Here is a 22714-nt window from a genome sequence, read left to right as displayed (position 1 = left end):
CCTTCTCCCCTGATCGCTCAGTTTAGATGGCCGGTCAGCTCTAGGAAGAGTCCTGGTGGTTTCGAACTTCTTCCACTTACGGATAATGGAGGCCACTGTGCTCATTGGGACCTTCAAAGCAGCAAAAACTTTTCTGTAACCTTCCCCAGATATGTGCCTCGAGACAATCCTGTCTCAGAGGTCTACAGACAATTCCTTTGACTTCATGCTTGGTTTGTGCTCTGACATGAACTGTCAACTGTGGGACGTTATATAGACAGGTGTGTGCCTTTCCAAATCATGTCCAGTCAACTGAATTTACCAGAGGTGGACTCCAATTAAGCTGCAGAAACATCTCAAGGATGACCAGGGGAAACAGGATGCACCTGAGCTCAATTTCGAGCTTCACGGCAAAGGCTGTGAATACTTATGTACATGTGCTTTCTCAATTTTTTTATTTTTACTAAATTTGCAAAAACCTCAAGTAAACTTTTTTCACGTTGTCATTATGGGGTGTTGTGTGTAGAATTCTGAGGAAAAAATAAATTTAATCCATTTTGGAATAAGGCTGTAACATAACAAAATGTGGAAAAAGTTATGCGCTGTGAATACTTTCCGGGTGCACTGTATGTAGTACCCCTTGACTTCCTATTCTATAGCCTTTATCAAGTAAACATAAATTTAGATTTTGAAAGAACTGTCAAACATGAAGGACCTATTCTTTTATAATAACATATTGTGAGAGTTCTTTAATATAGAATAAATTTATAATTTTGATAGTAAAAGGAAACAGTAAAGTAAAACATGTATTAAACCATTTCAAAGTAGATTAAATGTGTATACAATTTATACAAAATAAATAATGGAAAGAAGCATTGTGAATCATGTCTCAATATCCATCCATTTTCTATACTAGCTTATCCAGAACAGGGTTGTGATGAAGCAGGAGCCTATTCCAACAAGCATTAGGCAGAAGGCAGGAACAATTTCTGGACAAGGTGTCAGCTCATCGCAGGGTGAACTCTCACACATCAGGGGCCAATTTAGCATTGCCAATCCACCTAACCTTTGGACTGAGGGAGAAAACTAGAGTACCCAGAGGAAACCTAAGTGGACACGGGGAAAACATGCAAACTCCATCCAGGGAGTACCAAGGACTTGAACGCCAGTCTCCTTGTTGAAAATGCAGCAGCGCTAGCTAGCACTGTGCCACTTATCCCTCAATATATGCAATCAAATTAGAACTCACCCATAATGTTACTTACAATTTCAGATGTAGTCACTGAAAGCTCATGATAAACACTGTTAAGTTTGTAGTGTACAGGCTGCACAAGATCACACTGTTTTAGAAATTTTCAGTAATGTAATGACAGTAGTATATAAAACCATCAGTTGGAGTAGTGAAAGCTTGAAATAATGTGACACAAATTTGAATTGCTATCAGAAAAGGCTTGGGTGTCAAAGTCTTTAACATCATGACTTACATTACAGTGAGTACTGGCACTTATGGTCATATTATAAAATTTATATGCTATACTTCAAAAAAAAATTATTGTACAATGTTATATCTTTTTCTAATACATACTGTACTGGGCTCTAAGAACACCATTTACTGTCATTGTAGAAAATATAAGTACTGATTTAATACCACTTCATAGTAATATTAAAATGGAACCATGTAAGAAAGCAGCTAAAATGTCAAACGTGATTCTTTTTTAAACATTTTTCCTTTCATGGTAATGTGTAAAAGACTTGTGTAGGTCAGTGCATCTAGGTGGCCCAAAGCCTGATCAGAGCATTACTTTCTTTTTGTTTCTTACAAAGCCTCAAATTAGTTACACAGCAAACATTATGGAAATTTAACTGCCATCTGTAAGATGTCTCGGAAGGTTGGGCAAACTGGGAGAACCCTAGTTTTGGGTGGCCTGAAAGCAGAAATGTAAAGTTTTACAAGCAACCAAGTGTGTAGATTAAATTTCAGCCAAGATTTCTGACAAATACTGTAATTCAGCTAATGTATAAGTGCTGTCACACACGTGTGAGAAGGAGGAAGCTGTATGGACTAAGTGAGGGTAATTCCACGCCAGGCCAGGGGGTGGTGAGGTGCACTAAACCTTCTTCTGTTATCTCTACAGACCAGACACAGGAAAACCTGTCTGACTCATCCCTGAAGACATCACTTCCAGTTCTGACACCTAGAAGAACGTCACTTCCAGTTCCCATATATCACTTCCGGTCTTGGCATTTAAAGCCACCATCTTACCAACTATTCGACAGTTCTTGTTTGGACTCCATCGAAGACACTACTGTCTTATTTTCAAAACCCATTGCAGCCATTGATATTATATGGGTGGCTGCCCCAAACCTTTTTAAGTGTATCGAGTCTGATCATGTTCACAGTGCCATTGATCATTGTGCATTCTCACCTGCATCACTGGGAAGACAAATAGCTTTATCTTTTGTATAGTTAATGTCGATTGCGCTATATATTTAGGATGTGATAGTTAAGGTAAATTCTCTTTCAACACACAACCTGTGAACATTCTGTAAATGGGTTTTGCACCAATGCTAAGTTTGGTTGAGGTACAATTAAGAGTGCAGGAATACCTTAAACAATATCACTCTAATGAGGAATTCTATTAAAATAATTATTGATCACTTGCAGAATGCTTAAGGATGATTACAATATAACAGGAAACAAACACTTTAAGAAAATAGCACTTTTTCTTTGAAAAATATTTATTAATAAGAGGAAGTATTTTTCGGCTAAGGACGGCACCATCTATTCTAAAAGTAAAATGAGAAACAAGTGAGACTGATGCTGTGCCATGTGGAATGGACAATTTCAGTCAATTTATTGAAAATTAGTCATTTGGCTGAATCACATTTGTTGCAACTATTAAAGACAACATGAGAATGCTGTTATTGCAATTGGTTTTATCATTGCACAGAATCTAAAATGTTATTGTGGATTAGTGCATTTAATGCAGAAAAGCATCAATATCTAACACAGGTTTTATATAGTGTTCCTTGTGACATCTGGGCTAGGGACATTAAGAGACATACAGGCTAGTACAACTAACTACGTCTCAAAGTGCATCTGCTGTTCTTCTCTGTGATGGCCAAGAACACAAGGGAAGGTGGTCATACATAGGAAGGTCTAGATGATGTTCGATTAGAGGACATGCTAAGTGAGGTCCACAAGATGTTGATCTGGAGACATTTTTTCTGATCAAATGTCCACAGAGGAACATTTAAAGGGAGTTACAGGAAGAGAGGTAGTTAGCTCTTATCTGGCTGTAGCTAAATGAGGAACTCCACCTTTTCAAGGATTCCTAATTAGTAAAAAGGAAGTGGAAGGACAACTTCCCATTAAAAGTGTACTAATAAACTCTAAGAAACCATAAAAGTGTATAATAACCTGCTCAGACTAAATAAACCCATTTTTACGGAATAATTTCTCCTCATGGTGATCATAGTCACTCTAGAGACCATAACAAATTTTAATATTCCCAGTTTAAAGTTTTTTCTTCCCCCATTTTTATGACAAAGTCTGAATCTCCATGTTTGGCACATGCCATCATTAGCTTTAGACTGTGCCCCTTGAATAGTAGAGTCATTTTGCATTGTCTGTGACCAATGCACTTGAAATTCATACAACGTCTATGTGTTCCCTTTGGAACTCTGTCAGTTGCCATATACAGTATTGCTTTGAAAACTCAAATATCAAAAGGTAAAGTTCCAGGCCTCTCTTGTAGCTGACACATGCTGCTAACTGTCAGTCAACCTAATAGGCCTCACCTTGGCAGCTGCATTTGTGGTTTAACTAGTTCAAACTCTTTTTCATTTGGTGTTTCCATTATTTTGTTCATCCCATGTTTTTTCAAGTCCTTGCAGGCTTTGTATAATGTCCTTACTGGGGATATGCCATGAAGTGATTTAAAAGTAATTCTTTAGCTATATCAGTTAGTTCTACTAACACATTCTATTCACACATATTACAATCATTCGTAAGTATTAGTATGTCAGTGCTTACTTGACAACATAATTCTGCAAATAATTTTGTTCATGTTCTCAAATACTGTGTTTTAAATTTTCTTAGGTATCCCCAAATTGCACAATGGTTTGACCAGTTTTACCAATAACCACAAATATTTAAACTCTGCTAGCATTATTGCCTGGGACAGTATAATGTTATTTTGTGCACACTTTATTTTGCAACTCTGTTTGGCATGCACCATCTCTTAATTATCCATCTTTTGCATTCCTTGTGCAGTAAATGACAGCTTGTGTGAAACATCACAACATATCCAGGTAGAAAATAGATAAAAACAAGGTGTTTTTGCAGGCTTTGTGGTCAAGTGAGCTGGCAAAATGTTGAAAGCCACATGCTTAATTAAACCCTTGCAGCTGCTGCAGAATTTTGACTACAACATTAATTCAAAAATTAAACTTATAATATGAAATAAGTCTAGGGTATTCCCAAAACATATGATCGGTGACAATTTGGGCCTTCCCTGAATATATTTTGGATAATGTTGGTTGAAATGCATGAAATGCATAACATTTAAGTAAATTACACAATGCTTTCTGCAGATTGATGAAGTGTTATCTGGTGCTGATTCCCATTCATCAACGTTCTCAGCGTTACCTTAGATGATTTAGGGCAGTGGTTCTTGCAGTCGGTACCACTTGGATTTTTTAAATGTGATCTTGGACCCATATGAAAAAAGAGCATGAAAGAAACTAGAGAAGTCATCACAATGCGTGGTCTCTGGGCTGACATGCAAAGTCGAAGTGCCGACCCTAATGATCCTAGCTGAAGAGCTATCAACTCACAAATGGTTTTAATGCAAGGTTGGGTGGGTGTATTCCTGTTACCCTCAGAGGAGGCATATAGAGTAGGCCTCTATCATCATGACATCATTTAAAAATAAGTAATATGAAATAGTCTATTATAGGACAGCGGTCTATAATTTTACTTCTGTTGCTAATGTGTATGGATAAAACATTAGGACATTTGGGTGGGTTTCTGTAATTTTTCTTCTTGCAAGCAGTACTGTGATGCTGGTAAACTGTATTTGAAGTGTTATTGTTCAAAGGATGTAAACATATTGTCAATACAGAGATTTCTAAAGGCCCAGATAACCAGTAACTTCAATAGATTAAATGCTGATCAGGATAAGGTATAAAAGACATGCAGGTTAGGTGCATTGGCGATTCTAAATTGTCCCTAGTGTGTGCTTGGTGTGTGGGTGTGAGTGCCCTGCGGTGGATTGGCGCCCTACCTGGGGTTTGTTTCCTGCCTTGCGCCCTGTGTTGGCTGGGATTGGCTCCAGCAGACCTCCGTGACCCTGTAGTTAGGGTATAGCGGGTTGGATAATGGATGAATAGAAGGATGATGATCATGCACGGCAGTAAGTAACTTTCAATATCATCCTAGCTTTTAAATGTTTCCGACAGTGATATCATATGTTAACCAAATTTTGCACTACTAGATTACTGATAAGTTTCCAATAATTAGTAAGTGCAGAAGCACAGAGAGAGGTGTATAATGAAAAGTTTGAGCAGTACTTTATTTTTATGACTAATCTACTGTAGCACTATTCCAAAGTTTTGATGAGTTAGAGAATCCAGTAATATTGAGAACAAAGCAATAAACCATTATATGCTAAACCATTCTATGACTGGAGAAACTCAAACACTCTTTCACTTCCTGTATACTGTGGTATAGCGGGTCCGCGACTTCAAAAAAAAAGGGCCAGGTTCTAAATCCGTATAGCCGCGTCGTTCTCCGTGGACGTGATTGCACGACTGCTGGGAGTTAATGAGGTAGTTGGAGCGAGTCGCACCTGCACGTGTGGGTGAGATCTTTCTCAATTGCTTCATTGGCTTACTGCGGCGTGTGATTAAGGCGCTGCTCCCACGTAGGCACGGGGGTATGTATATATATATATATATATATATATATAAATATATATGGGTCGACACTAGGAAAGGGATTGGATAGATGGATCGAGAAAGAAAGCAGGAGGTTAAAGGGCATGAATGGCAGTTTTGGAAGTACGATCTGGCCACCTGTAAGGAGGAGACAGCACAATCTGGGGCCCCATGAAGGAGCGTTTGTTTGTAGAACTCTAGGGGCTAGTTCGCCCCACTGAATGTTCTGGTGGAGTGGGGTGAGCAAGGCAGGTGTCCTCCCGAGGGATCTGAGGAGCGACTGCGTGAGCGCGAAGGATGAAGGGAGGAGAGCCGACCTCGGATGGTCTGGCAGTGATGTCCGTATGGAAGCCAAGATGGAGGTCAGCTGAAAGGAACTTGTGGCTGTTGGGTCTCCGCCGGTTGCGGGAGCAATGGGCGAGCCGGGGAGAATGAGAGATGGAGGTGGGCAGTGATAGTAATAAGACAGACGGCATTTTAACTTCTGATTTTAACCTCGGATTTTAATGGATTTATTTATTGTTTTTTATCCCACTTTGCACTTGTTTTGTTGGATTATTTATTGGAACTGTGGAGCACTGCACTAACTGTTTTTGTTCATGGATTTTTAATAAAAGCACCTTTGCACTATCCCCTGGCTTCATTTGAGAAGTGTCCTCATTTGTCAGCTCATCTCGGTGACATTACTGACGGTGTCGGGTTCAGGGCTCCCAAACACAAGATGGGAGCATGGAGCAGACCTGCATCGTCAACATATACTCACTCAGTTTAGAATTAATCTATGTGGGCATGTCAAAAATATGGAAAACTCCGCACAGATAATAGGCTAGCTATACATATAGCTGTCCTGTATTTTTTTTATCATTTTTTTTAAAGCAGCGTCTCATGCAAATCATCCCACATGCATTTTATGAAGATGCCTCCTTTCCTACTTTTGATTGGGTAATACTTGATGTCATCGTTAGTTTGATTGGTCTTTTTAACTGTCCAGTGAGGAGGGCGGGTCTTTTAAGTAGAGTCTGCAAACTGTTGGCACTGAGATGTGGCACCCGCTGCAGTATGCGTCCCTTATTTTTTTATATTAAAAGTGGTAACCCTACCTGGCAGGTAACACTTATGTTTGGTCATGAAGTCGTCTAAAATCCGCCACGTGCCCTCTTTTAATTGCGAGAAGCAGATATATATAGCCAAATTCTCGCGCTTCGTTGCGGCGAAGAACTGCTTTTAATTTTTTAAGAAGAAAAGAAAACCTTTTTAAACGGATCGAAAATATACCAATAACAATTTGTTAAGGATCTGTTTTTTTGTGAACCTTGCTTTTCACAGCTGTCGCGCTACGGCGTATGTTTCGTTTATCTGACAGTATGTAGATCATGGTAATTACATTCATGGCATTCGTTTTCTGAATCACAATCTGACTGTATGGGTGGTTACCTGCCAGGTTACGCTTGTGGTTGGTCAGGAAGTCGCCTTACATGCGCCACGTGCCCTCTTTCTGTTCCCAGAAGCTGATCATAGAATGGTTTTAATAGTTTACTTTCAAATAATGCAAAGAGTATGCGACACGTGTTTCTCCCTAATTCTGGGCTCATCAGGCATACACACTCACTGCATCCCCTCTCGTGAATCGAATCTCTATCGTCAGCACCAGAGTTGAAGCCCCTAACGTTTGCGGTCAGCAAGTCGGCTAACATCTGCCATGTGCCGTCTTTCAGTTGCGAGAAGCAGATCATAGAATGGTTGAAACTGTTGCCCCTAACGTTGCGCCACGGCGTGTGGTTCGTTTATACCTCGTGTCTTCTCATTAAACTTTTATCTCGCGAATATGTTATTGCAATCCGCAGCGGGAGCGTTTCTATAAACTTAATTTAAACTTACGTTTTACACCGTGCTTTGTTCCCTTATGAACATGCTTGTATGCTTCACTCGCTCCCTTCTCAATTGTTTAATGAATTTTTTGTTCTTCACTGTTTGCGGCTCTTCCTTCATTTCTCCCTACTGCGTTCTTTTATCTCGCGAATATGTTATTGCAATCCTTAACGGGAGCGTTTCAATAAACTTAATTTAAACTTACGTTTTACACGGTGCTTTGTTTCCCTTATGAAGATGCTTGTATGCTTCACTCGCTCCCTTCTCAATTGTTTAATGAATTTTTTGTTCTTCGCCGTTTGCGGCTCTTACTTCATTTCTCCCTACTGCATTCACAGTCTTTTCACGTGATTACATGGGAGGCGTGATGACGTGACACTCAACTCCGCCTCCCATGGCCATCAAGCTGCCATCCATTACAGTATATTGTCAAAAAAGAGGTTCCAGTTATGACCATTATATACTATATATATATCTATACTAATTAATAAAAGGCAAAGCCCTCACTGACTCACTGACTGACTGACTCACTCATCACTAATTCTCGAACTTCCCGTGTAGGTGGAAGGCTGAAATTTGGCAGGCTCATTCCTTACAGCTTACTTACAAAAGTTAGGCAGGTTTCATTTTCGAAATTCTATGCATAATGGTCATAACTGGAACATATTTTTTGTCCATATACTCTAATGGAGGAGGCGGAGTCACGTATCGCGTCATCAGGCGGAGTCACGTATCGCGTCCTACGTAATCACGTGAACTAAAAACAAGGAAGAGATTTACAGCACGAGTCAAACGCGGGGAACGAAGGTAAATGACGTTAATTTTTGAGTGTCTTTTAATACTGTGTAAGCATACATATTAACACGTGCAATTAAACGTGTGCATTTACGGGGTGATTTCTCAGGCTTAAAAGCTCGCCTTTTATGAAACGCGGGAACAAAGGTAAATCACGTTCTTCACTGTCTTTTAATACTGTGTAACCATACATATTAACACATGTGCAATTAAACGTGTGCATTTACGGGGTGATTTCTCAGGCTTAAAAGCTCGCCTTTTACTAAAAAGGTAAATGCAAAACTATTTTCAATCATTCTATGATCTGCTTCTCACAACTGAAGGCACCATGGCTGATGTTACGTCACTTGCTGTCCAACCATAAGCGTTACCTCGTAGGTAACCGGACACTCTCTTCACTCCCTTTCGGGAATCGAACCTCTGAGGTTTTCTTTTGTTCTTCATTAAAATTTAAAAGCAATACTTCACCGCTGCTAAGCCCCTCTAGCGCTGACGTCCCAGGTTCGATTACCGTAAGCAAGTGCAGTGAGTGTGTAATTACATTCACGGCATTCGTAGTCTGATTCACAATCTGATTGTATGGGTGGTTACCTACTAGGTAACGCTTATACTTGGCCACCAAGTCAGGTCGATGTGATCACTTGAGTACAGGCAGCTTCACAAAAAAACAGATCCTTAACAAACGGTTATTAGTATATTTTCCCTCAATTTAAAAACGTTTTATTTTCTTCTTAATAAAAATTTAAAAGCGGTACTTCGCCGGTGCGAAGCGCGTGGATTTGACCGACTGACACATACAGACATATTCATGAGTGCAGGTACTTCGGAAAGAAAGCACCGTGTAAACCTAAAGTTTAAATTAAGTTCATAGACCTACAAAAGGTTGCCATTCATTTGAGGCAAGATTGCTTTTCTTCTGTACAACTATACGTTGCATTCTCAAGAGTGTGCTTGCACGGCTTTGGATATAGATATATATATATATATATATATATATATGTATGTCTATATATAAATATGTAAGCTTATAAGTACTGCCTTACTTCTCTTTAAGAAAGGAAGATGTAATGATACTTGATTTAAACGATTCCATGTCTTCCTGGGTTTGCGTAGCTTATTGTCAATATGTTTACACCTGTTTTTAACACTTATTCACTGAAACGGGCTTTCACGAAAAAAGTTAGGGCTTTGCTACAGGATACACCCTCCACAAGTTAAGCAAGTAAAAATAAAATATATATTTCTGTTTTATTTAAACCTTTTAAGTTCGTATGCATAGCCCCATTTGGCTGTTTAATTTTTTTTTTTCTTTCTTCAGTAATATTTAATCTTCTTAAAGAAAAAGAACATATCCATTTTACTTTTTTTGTATCTCTTTAGTAATATTTTAGTGTAAAAGGATAACCAGTATTTAAACCTTTTATGTTACTTTATACATTTATTTTACACAATGCTGAAAAATTAATAAGAAAGCTACATATTTTGGCAGCTGCTGCTTTCATTTTCAATGAAATGAAAAAAGCTCTCCAAGAGAAAACGTCAATGAAGAAGAAACAGTTTGCACTATCTAAAAATCAGAAACCCTCATTTATAAAAGTTTGCTGCAGATGATTTAACTGAAAATAAATGATTAGTTCCTATGTGTATAATACATATTTATCTATTTTACTTATGCCTTTATTCCACCAACTTACAACATCTGAGGTACAATTTGTTACATTACTTTTGTTTTTTGCAGCACAGGCAGGTGAAGTGACTTCCTCAGGGTCACACAGTGGTGTCAGTACCAGGATTTGAACTGACAAGCTCCGGGTTTACTGAAATATTACTGAACAAAGAAAAAAAACGAAAACGGGCAAATACGGCTATGCATACAGATGTCCATCCGTCCATTATCCAACCTGCCATATCCTAAATACAGGAGCCAATAAGTACATATGTATATACACAGTATATATATATATATATATATATATATATATATATATATATATATATATACTAGCAAAATACCCGCGCTTCGCAGCGGAGAAGTAGTGTGTTAAAGAGGTTATGTAAACATATATATACATAAACATATATACATATATATATATACATATACACATCCACATATATATATATACATATATCAACATATATATACACATAGACACATATATACATATACTTATTTGTATATCTACATATATATACACATATATACATATTTGTATATCTACATATATATACACATATATACATATACACACATATCTATATATATATATACACATACATACATACATATCTATCTATCTATATACATATATACACATACATACATACATATCTATCTATATATACACATACATACATACATACATACATATCTATCTATATATACACATACATACATACATATCTATCTATCTATCCATATATACACATACATACATACATACATACATATCTATCTATATATACACATACATACATACATATCTATCTATCTATATATACATATCTATCTATCTATATATATATATATATATATATATATACACATACATACATACATACATACATATCTATCTATATATACACATACATACATACATACATACATATCTATCTATATATACACATACATACATACATACATACATATCTATCTATATATACACATACATACATACATACATATCTATCTATATATACACATACATACATACATACATACATATCTATCTATATATACACATACATACATACATACATACATACATATCTATCTATATATACACATACATACATACATACATACATATTTATCTATATATACACATACATACATACATACATACATACATATCTATCTATATATACACATACATACATACATACATACATACATACATACATACATACATACATACATATCTATCTATCTATATATATATATATATAGCTGATTACCCAGTGGATTCGCTCACTGAGTGCAAGAGAAAAAAATAAAATGTATGTATAGAATAAGTTTAATTGCCAAATTTATTTTTCCACAAATAAAGGGCACTTACAATAACATAGAAATCAATATAAACAACATTAACATCATTATCATATGAGAATATGAAGTAATATATAAGAAGCACATTGCATATAAATATAAATTATTAAACAGTAAAATGTTCTTCTATAATACGCTACCGTGGCTATTCGTTTGTCTGTCCAGGATTTTAAATCACCTGTAGCTCGCAAACCGTTTCACCTATTGACTTGAAATTTGGTACACATATACTACGTCACGTCTACTATTCGCTTTCCCACACATATGAACATATATATATATATATATACACACACATACACATATATACATAGTGCGTTGCAACACGGGCTGCGATTGTTACATGGGAGGGAGAGGAGAAATCACAGCTTCCCGCTTTGTAATCGGGCTTGTGATTGCTGCTTTGACGGATGCCCAGATCCGACAGTATTTCCCCTTAGGAGAGGCGTTAGGCAAGTGTAATTGAATAGCGGTGCTGCAAGTTATTGCTCTTTTTATCTTTATTTTATTTTATTTTATTGTAGAGTCAACTCACAGCTGCGCGCACCAGTGCGTGCGTGGCGGATGCGTACGGCTGACGTTTTCATTGTCTACCACCTCCGCTAATCATTCTTGAGGCAGATTGAAGACTTAAGTGCCAGCTTAACTGAAAAATTAAAGAAAACATACTAAGTTTTAAAACAAATCAGTTTTAACGGGAAAAGATGCCGACGAAAGAAGAGAAGCAGCGGGACGCTAGGGTGAAGAGCTGCTCATTAAGCAGCAAGCTCATCAACCTCTGAGCAAACGAATGGTAAACGTACAGAGAAAGAGGATAAATACTATGAATGGTCATGTCAATTATATTCACTCCACGTTATCGTGCAGTGCACTGTTACTGGTATTTTGATAAAAGAATCTGAATAACATATAAGAAGCGTATAAATTATTAAACAGTAAAACATTAACATTTAAGAAGTAAAGATACATTGAGTACTACTGTAGTGCTTTCGGGTATAGTACATTTTTGTTTGCCCATTACATGCATAAACGTATACATTTTTTGGTGTACCTACCCAAGAACATGCGACATGACCCGGCAGTTAAAAATTTATCGCTCCAGCAATTTTAACTCTGTTACAAAGTCATCTAATATGGTATTGCAAACGGCAGCGGGAGCGTTTCTATAAACTCAATTTAAACTTACTGTTTACACCGTGCTTTGAAGATGCATAGTATGCGACACGTGTTTCGCCGTAATTGTGGGCTCATCAGGAGTACACAGTCACTGCACTCCCTTACTGGAATCGATCCTCGGACGTAGAGGCGAAGCCCCTAACGTTGTGCTACGGCGTGTGGTTCGTTCATTTGACAGCATGTAGATCGGGGTTTGTGAATTTCCCATTGGGATTAATAAAGTATCTATCTATCTATCTATCTATCTATTACATTGCAGGCATTCGTAGTCTGATTGACAATCTGATTGTATGGGTGGTTACCTACCAGGTAACGCTTGTGGTTGGTGAGCAAGTCGGCTAACTTCTGCCACGGTGCCCTCTTTCAGTTGCGAGAAGCATATCATACAATGGTTGAAATAGTTAAATATATATAGCAAAATCACCGCGCTTCGCAGGGGCGAATATGGTATTGCAAACGGCAGCGTTTCTATAAACTTAATTTGAAGTTACGGTTTATACCGTGCTTTGTTTCATATTCTTTTCCTACTTTATCAATTGTGTAATGTGTTTTTTGAACAGGTTTGATTCATGGAAGTGATCACTCCTGCTGCGTTCAGTCACTTCACGTGAGCCGCTCTCTTGTGTGATGTTGCGATGTCCACGGGTTTATTTAATGTTAGCTAAGACCCGGCAGTTAAAAGTTTCTCGCTACAGCAATTTTAACTCTGTTACAAAGTGATGCAAACTCTCGTTTATACCTCGTGTCTTCTCATTAAACTTGTATCTCGCGAATATGGTATTGCAAACGGCAGCGGGAGCGTTTCTATAAAGTAAATTTAGACTTACGGTTTACACCGTGCTTTTTTATACCTCGTGTCTTATGAAGATGCTTGTATGCGTCACTCACTCGCTTCTTATTGTTTCGCTGCCTTGTCAATTGTGTAATGAGTGTTTTTCTTCAGCGCTCTTTGGGGCTCCTCCTTCTTTTCTACGTACTGAGTTCACAGTCAGTTCACGTGATTACGTGGGAGGCGTGATGACACGACACGCAACTCAGTCTCCTACGGCCATCTTGCTGCCTTCCATTACAGTATATGGACAAAAAAGAGGTTCCAGTTATGACCATTACGCGTATAATTTTGAAATGAAACCTGCCTAACTTTTGTAAGTAAGCTGTAAGGAATGAGCCTGCCAAATTTCAGCCATCCACCTACACGGGAAGTTGGAGAATTAGTGATGAGTGAGTCAGTCAGTCAGTGAGTGAGTCAGTCAGTCAGTGAGGGCTTTGCCTTTTATTATTATAGATATATATATATATATATATATATATATATATATATATATATATATATACAGTATATACAGTATATATATATATATATATATATATATATATATATATATATATATATATATATATATATATATATATGTGAATGTATGTATGTATATATGTATGTCTATATATATGTAGATATGTAAATTTGTATATGTATATATATGTTTATGTGGATGTGTATATGTGTATATACGTATGTATATGTAGATATGTGTATATGTAGATATGTATATATATATATATGTATATGTATATATATGTTTATGTGTGTGTGTGTATCTATACTAATAAAAGGCAAAGCCCTCACTGACTGACTGACTGACTGACTGACTGACTCATCACTAATTCTCCAACTTCCCGTGTAGGTGGAAGGCTGAAATTTGGCAGGCTCATTCCTTACAGCTTACTTACAAAAGTTAGGCAGGTTTCATTTTGAAATTCTACGCGTAATGGTCATAACTGGAACCTGTTTGACTGATTCACTCATCACTAATTCTCCAACTTCCCGTGTAGGTAGAAGGCTGAAATTTGGCAGGCTCATTCCTTACAGCTTTACTTACAAAAGTTAGGCAGGTTTCATTTCGAAATTCTACGCGTAATGGTCATAACTGGAACATGTTTTTTGTCCATATACTCTAATGGAGGAGGCGGAGTCACGTATTGCATCATCACGTATTACGCCTCCTACGTAATCACGTGAACTGAAAACGAGGAAGAGATTTACAGCACAAGTCAAACGCGGGAATGAAGGTAAATGACGTTAATTGTTGAGTGTCTTTTAATACTGTGTAAGCATACATATTAACACATGTGCAATTAAACGTGTGCATTTACGGGGTGATTTCTCATGCTTAAAAGCTCGCCTTTTATTAAAAAGGTAAATGCAAACTCTTTTCATTCTGAAGGGCACAAACCACGTTAGATTTCAGCCGTTAAACACGCAAAAATGTCAGTACACCAGATAAATAAGCGCAACATATTATCAGTTGTATTGTATGCTTACAATACATATAGAAATGTGTTAATCGTTAACTAATATTATGGGATGGTGTTTTTCGACTCGCGCCTTGATTTAAACGATTGCATGTCTTGGTGGGTTTGCGTAGCTTATTGTCAATATCTTTACACCTCTTTTTAAGACTTAATTTAAAAAGGTTTTCTTTTCTTCTTAATTAAAATTTAAAAGCAATACTTCACCGCTGCGAAGCCCCTCTAGCGCTGACGTCCGAGGTTCGATTACCGTAAGTGAGTGCAGTGAGTGTGTACTCCTGATGAGCCAAGAATAAGGGGGAAAGACGTGTCGCGTACTCTTTGCATTATTTGACAGTAAACTATTTTCATCCATTCTATGATCTGCTTCTCACAACTGAAGGCACCGTGGCTGATGTTACCTGACTTGCTGGCCAACCATAAGCGTTACCTGGTAGGTAACCACCCACTCACTTCACTCCCTTACGGGAATCGAACCTCGGACGTCAGCGCTAGAGGCAAAGCCCCTAAAATTATGCCACGGCGTGTGGTTCGTTTATTTGACAGCATGTAGATCGGTGTAATTACATTCACGGCATTCGTAGTCTGATTCACAATCTGATTGTATGGGTGGTTACCTACCAGGTAATGCTTATGGTTAGCCAGCAAGTCAGCTCGAAGTGATCACTCGAGTGAAGGCAGCTTCACAAAAAAACAGATCCTTAACAAACTGTTATTGGTATATTTTCCCTCAATTTTAAAAGGTTTTCTTTTCTTCTTAATAAAAATTTAAAAGCAGTACTTCGCCGGTGCGAAGCGCGGGGATTTGAGCGACTGACGCATACAGACATATTCATGAGTGCAGGTACTTCAGAAAAAAAGCACCGTGTAAACCTAAACTTTAAATTAAGTTCATAGACCTACAAAAGGTTGCCATTGATTTGAGGCAAGATTGCTTTTCTCATGTACAACTATACGTTGCATTCTTAAGAGTAAGCTTGCACAGCTTGGTCATATTACAACCTGAGTACTGAACTGACAATGTCGTATACAAACAGAACTATAACAATTGTAATAAACAAACAAAAAACAAAAAGCGAAGAACCCTTGGATTTAATAAAAAGGCTTCTTCCTTGGTGAAGCAAGGAAAAAGGAAGACCTTATATGGCGTTCGTTTATAAAACAGCGGAAAAGCTGTGTTAAGGCTGCTTCACAAAAAAACAGATCCTTAACAAATTGCTATTGGGATATTTTCCCTCAATTTAAAAAGCTATTCTTCTTAATAAAAATTTAAAAGCAGTACTTCGCGGGGATTTAGATATATATATATATATATATATATATATATATATATATATATATATATATATAGATGTATACACAGATATAGATATATACAGATATAGATATATATAGATATAGATATATATAGATATACATATATAGATATAGATATATATAGATAATATATATATATATATATATATATATATATATATATATATATATGTAAGCTTATAAGTACTGCTTTACTTCTCTTTAAGAAAGGAAGATGTAATGATACTTGATTTAAACGATTCCATGTCTTGGTGGGTTTGCATAGCTTATTGTCAATATCTTTACACCTGTTTTTAAGACTTATTGACTGAAACGGGCTTTCACAAAAAAAGTTAGGGCTTTGCTACAGGATACACCCTCCACAAGTTAAGCAAGTAAAAATAAAAGTGTATATTTCTGTTTTATTTAAACCTTTTAAGTTTGTATGCATTAGCCCCATTTGGCTGTTTTAGTTTTTTTTTTCTTTCTTCAGTAATATTTAATCTCCTTAAAGAAAAAGAACATATGCATTTTACTTTTTTTGTATCTCTTTAGTAATATTTTAGTGTAAAAGGATAACCAGTATTTAAACCTTTTATGTTACTTTATAAAGTTATTTTACACAATGTTGAAAAATTAATAAGAAAGCTACATATTTTGGCAGCTGCTGCTTTAATTTTCAATGAAATGAAAAAAGCTCTCCAAGAGAAAACCTCAATGAAGAAGAAACAGTTTGCACTATCTAAAAGTGCAAACTTTTAATGAGAAAAAATAATGAGAAACCCTCATTTATAAAGGTTTGCTGCAGATGACTTGACTGAAAATAAATTAATACTTCCTATGTGTATAATACATATTTATCTATTTTACTTATGCCTTTATTCCAGCAACTTGCAACATCTGAGGTACAATTTGTTACATTACTTTTGTTTTTTGTAGCACAGGCAGATGAAGTGATTTCCTCAGGGTCACACAGTGATGTCAGTACCAGGATTTGAACTGACAAGCGCGATATAGCGAGGGATTACTGTATATGTATATGTAGATATGTGTATATGTAGATATGTATATATATGTATATATGTTTATGTATATATATATGTTTACATAACCTCTTTAAACACTACTTCTCCGCTGCGAAGCGCGGGTATTTTGCTAGTATATATATATATACTATATATATATATATATATATATATAGTATATATATATATATATATATTTGCAGTTGGAGATCTACAAAGGGAGAAAAAACGAATCACAAAATAAGTTTTATTCCTGAGCTTTCAACCCCTGTCAGGGGTCTTCATCAGAGGATAATGCTTAGACTTACAAGAATCAAAGGCAATATATAGCAACACATTCAGTGGTGGGTGGGTGGAGGTGACTAAGTCCGTATGATCAAAGGGGGGGGGGGGGGGGTGGATCGTTAAATTAAAGTGCATATGTCCTTCTTAAGTTGGCATATGCTGGGTTTATGTCCAAGTGTCTGTTGATGGCATTTTCATCTGATAGCCAAGACTCAGCCAACTCTCTGGCGCTTTTTGTACTGGCCTTAAATTTTACTTTCACGTTGTCCCAGTTGAATGTGTGTCCTGTCGATTTAGTATGTGCATATATCAAAGATAGTGCGTCCTTTCTTCTGACAGCGTTGCGATGTTCCTAAACTATTTTATGATACGTGATTCGTTTTTTCTCCCTTTGTGGATCTCCAACTGCAAATATGCAAACCTTATCACAGACCTTCTCTTCCATATATATATAGTATATATATATAGTACAGTGGAACCTCGAGATACGATCACCTCTGTATACGAGAAATTCAAAATACGAGGAAAGTATGAGCGAAAAATTCAGATCTAAATGCGAGCATTGGCTCGCGTAACGAGCCACGAGCCAGGCTGTGGGTATAGCTCGCGGCTTAGCGAGGGGGGCGTGGTAGCAGTTGCGAGCCGCGATCTGCGGTGTCTGCGTTTCTCACTTAAGTGCACAGGTGGGAAACTGCCCACATCCATGATTGTTCCTGTGGCTGATGGGCTGCAGCTGCCATGTCCTCCCCGCATATATAGAGAAGCGCGAGCCGGTTAAGAGGGAGAAGAAGTAAAAGGAGAGAGAGACAGAGAGGGGGGGGGGCCGCAGGCAGGCAGGCAGTCGTGCGGGAGAGCGAGCCTGCGCAGGCTTGCGTATAGCTGAACAGGCGAGCCAAACAGCTGAAGCAGGACGGTGTAGAGAAGGTCAGCTGCATTAAGAGTGTCTCGCCTGTTGCAGAGCCCGCAGGTGAGACGCTAACAGAGAAGAAGCACCGGGGATTGTCATCTGTTTTTTAAAGACTGCATCCTTTTGACGTTTTAACCTCGTATTAAAGGATTGTTATTCTTGTGTATTTTAAACCTCCACTTCACAACTGTTTTAAGGATTATTTATTTAAAGATTTATTGAATGCTCTACTGCACTTTGGACACCTGTTTTGATTCTTTTAATAATCAGTTATTATTTACCAGTGTTATTTATTAAAGGTAGACTACAGTATATATAATTTATCAGTGTTATTTGTTAGGAAAATGGATTTTTATGTTAATATATTGGGGGTGCGGAACGGATTTACTGGATTTCCATTATTTTCAATGGGGAAGTTTGTTCTAGATACGAGAAATTCGCTATACAAGCTCAGTGCTGGAACGAATTAAACTCGTATCTAGAGGTTCCACTGTATATATATATATATAGTATATATATATATATATATATATATATATATATATATACTATATATATGTATATATATATGTATATATATACTATATATATATATATATATATATATATATATATATATATATAGTATATATATATTTATATATATATATATATATATATAGTATATATATAGTATATATATATATTTATATATATATATATATATAGTATATATGTATATATGTATATATATATATATATATAGTATATATATGTATATATGTATATATATATATATATATATATATATATATATAGTATATATATATATATATATAGTATATATATATATATATATATATATATATATATATATATATATTTAGTATATATATACATATATATATATATATATATATATATATATATATATATATAATATATATATATATTAAATATATATTTATATATATACACACATATATTAGGACTGCAAAAGTTAATACATTAATGCATGTGATTAATTTTCAAAGATATAACGTGTTATATTTCCTTAATCACATTATGTGACACCCCTTGTTATTAAAGCCAAATTTTTTAAATGAGTGCTGCAGCTTTAGCAAGGTTGACAATATTAAAAACATCAATTCCAATTTTAAAGATTTTCTTTACATTGCCTGTTTTTGAAATAAACATACAAGTAACTGAAAATCTTCTTCAATTGTTACATGAAAGTAATCATATATCAATGTAGGTAGGATACACAGCGACTGAACACGAATCTCTACACTCTCAGCTCTGGTTGAATTCCAACACTCTATCGCTCAATGTTCCTTCTATGATACTCCACTCCCATCTTTCCAAATCCAAGTCTTTCAAAGTTTACATTGTTCAAAGAGACTGTTGGATTTCACCACTCTCCTGCAACGCAGACAGACTGCACAACGCTCTCTATCTCTCTCTCTCTCTCAGTTCTGGTCAACCAAGAATCTGTTACAAGATTTGTAATTACGGTGAAATTGTTTTTTCTTCCATCATTTTTTGAACAGTTTTAAAAATTGGCAGAATAATAAACTTAATATACGTTATATACACACACACAAACATACTATATAATTTATAAATGCTTATTACCTACTTCAGTTCACAAGAATGTCTATTTTATAAAGTGTAAATTTTAAATATAAAGTTTATAAGATTTTAACATTATTGAATCACAAATCCTCTGAAAGCAGGGGTCCTGATTATGTGTGTGCTATAAATAGCTGTGAAAGATACTTTGCAGAACGAATGATAATCATAACTTTTTTCAGTATTCTTTATAAGAAATACAAAGTCAAACAGCAAAGGAAAGTAGAGAAGCTAAGTATTCAGTACATTATCTTATTTTTTTTAAGTAGATATATATTGTCCTGTTAATAAGTCACCTTTAATAATTATTCATTCAAGGTGATTTAAACTTCCCAAGCATAAAATTATATTAACATAAGTACCAAATGTTTCACCATTAAAACTGCAACAGTTCCATGATAATTTAAACAAAGCATTTCTCATCTGATACTGCACACTATCTTAGTGTTTGTTTGTGAGTAAGCTGATAAGCTGCCATTCCTGTCATTTAACCTTGGGTTTGAATTAATCTTACCAGGCCATTTTTATAAAGCAGGATGATGGCATATATTTTTCCAAGATATTTTTAGTTCTGCTAAAGATATAAAGAGCTTCAAGACAGTAATCTCTTACCAAAGTCATTCGGTTTTTCAGATGCGTCCTTTTCAGTTGTGCTTCCTGATGTCACACTTCCTACATCGGACTTTGGGCTCTCAGACCTGCAAACAACCACAGAAATCAAAACCCAATACTAGTAAGTCACATCCGCTGGTTCAATGTGTGACAATTACAGAGCTATGAAGAGGAACACTTCACAATGAACAAGAAGGGAGTGACACAGAAGGAACTGCAGTGCCAGAAATAATATTGGGTTACACAGATGACTTGTCTCAAAAGTTATTCATTCATTTCAAACCTGTTGTTGCTATTATTGTTTCAATTTTTGTCACAGGGACAAATGAGGCATTCCAGCAGCTGTCCAAGTCCTTACCTTAAATAGAACACTACAGAACTAATAACGGAAATGTAATTCTGGTAGTCAAGCTGGTAAACTAACTATTCAAAATTGATATGCAGAACACTAAAAGAACAAATCTTTTTAATAATATACTGTAATCAGTATTTGAAATATACAAAAAGCAATACAATTCAAAATTACTAAAGTTAAACAGTATTTTATTAGCAAATCTACCAAGAACAAATTTGATAGTAGAGTGATAGCCGACAATATTGCATCAAGTATGTTTAACTGGATCAGTTGCAATCATCTAAAGAACAAATGCATAAATGAATGTACACAGAATGTTAAATAACTGCTTTCAGAAACAGACAAATGATGCACTAGAACATGTACAAATAAACTCATTAAAATACTGATGTAAAGAATACAACAAATAAAATATGTACTTACAAGGAATGCACATAATGTATAGCACAGAAGTTGCATAAATATACATGTTACATGCAAAAACTTGAATAAATACAAACTTGAATGTATAAAGAAATGTATGGAATGAATGCAAATAGTACCAATGAAACAATGAGATGCTTAGTAATGGGACAAAAAAAAAAAACAGATCACTTACACATGTTAGTTTATACTGTAAATTACAACCCGGTAAGGCCATAACGATGGAATTAAGAAAAACAGATGAAAATGTAGTTAGTGTGAACACCAGACCAGCATGGCTTTGTGGTGGCCACCTCAGTAAATTAATGGATATAAAATCAGTAGGGCTGCTGATTATTCACTGTTAACATGTGTGATTAACACATTAAAAATTTCTGCAATTCCTTTTTTTAACACCTAAATGCATTAATTTAATTCAGCTAATTTGACTGTACTCTGCAAGTTGTTAATGAAGCAGTGCCAAATGAATCCAAGACTATTTATTAACAGCAGTAGCTGGTCACTGGGGTCAGCTTTGCTTGATTGTTTCCTATGTTGTTTCTTGATAATGACCAACACAAACCAGAAGAACCACCATAAAAGAAGGAGTGAAAGCTCAAACTCCTCCTTCATGAAATCAGTTGTTGGCAATACAGACTTGAGCAAAAAACTGACAATGACTTGGTCTCATTACACTGGTGGAAGCTAATGGAGGACAAATATCCAGTCCTGGCCAAGTTAGCTAGAAAATATGTAGTATCTCTGGCCACTAATGTCCCTTGCAGTGCGTTATGTAGTTAGGTAACTTTTTAAAGTAACGAGTAACTTAACACAATACATATTTTATTCAAGAAACAATACCAGTGTTACTTTAAAAAAAAAAATGATATGCATTACTATGAGAGCTTAGCACCACTGCTCAAAAAAAAGATTGTTATAATTATTACTGCACTATATTTTGCAGAAAGATGCTGCCTGCTGGGGCTGTAACATCTACACATGGGTGCGCCGGTTCTCTGGTGACAGCTAGCAAGGAAGAGGTCAAGCACATGCATATCGTGCAATCAGGTCAAAGGATATGAACAAAAGTTATAGGTATTGCA

The 22714-nt window shown here is 36.0% G+C and overlaps 1 protein-coding gene across 2 annotated transcripts in view; it reads right to left on the bottom strand.

Moving 5' to 3' along the window:
* Positions 1–22714, bottom strand: part of sh3kbp1 (SH3-domain kinase binding protein 1) — a 370773-nt gene that overhangs the window by 27577 nt on the left and 320482 nt on the right. For both annotated transcript variants that reach the window (XM_051926913.1, XM_051926912.1), the window contains exon 13: positions 20855–20940. In XM_051926913.1, coding sequence (XP_051782873.1) covers positions 20855–20940 — 86 coding nt within the window. The remainder of the gene's footprint in view (positions 1–20854; positions 20941–22714) is intronic.

Source organism: Erpetoichthys calabaricus, chromosome 4 (genome assembly GCF_900747795.2).
Source record: "Erpetoichthys calabaricus chromosome 4, fErpCal1.3, whole genome shotgun sequence".
Taxonomy (NCBI): Eukaryota; Metazoa; Chordata; class Cladistia; order Polypteriformes; family Polypteridae; genus Erpetoichthys; species Erpetoichthys calabaricus.
The sequence above is the reverse complement of the archived record's forward strand: the minus strand, read 5'-3'. Positions and strand labels throughout refer to the sequence as shown.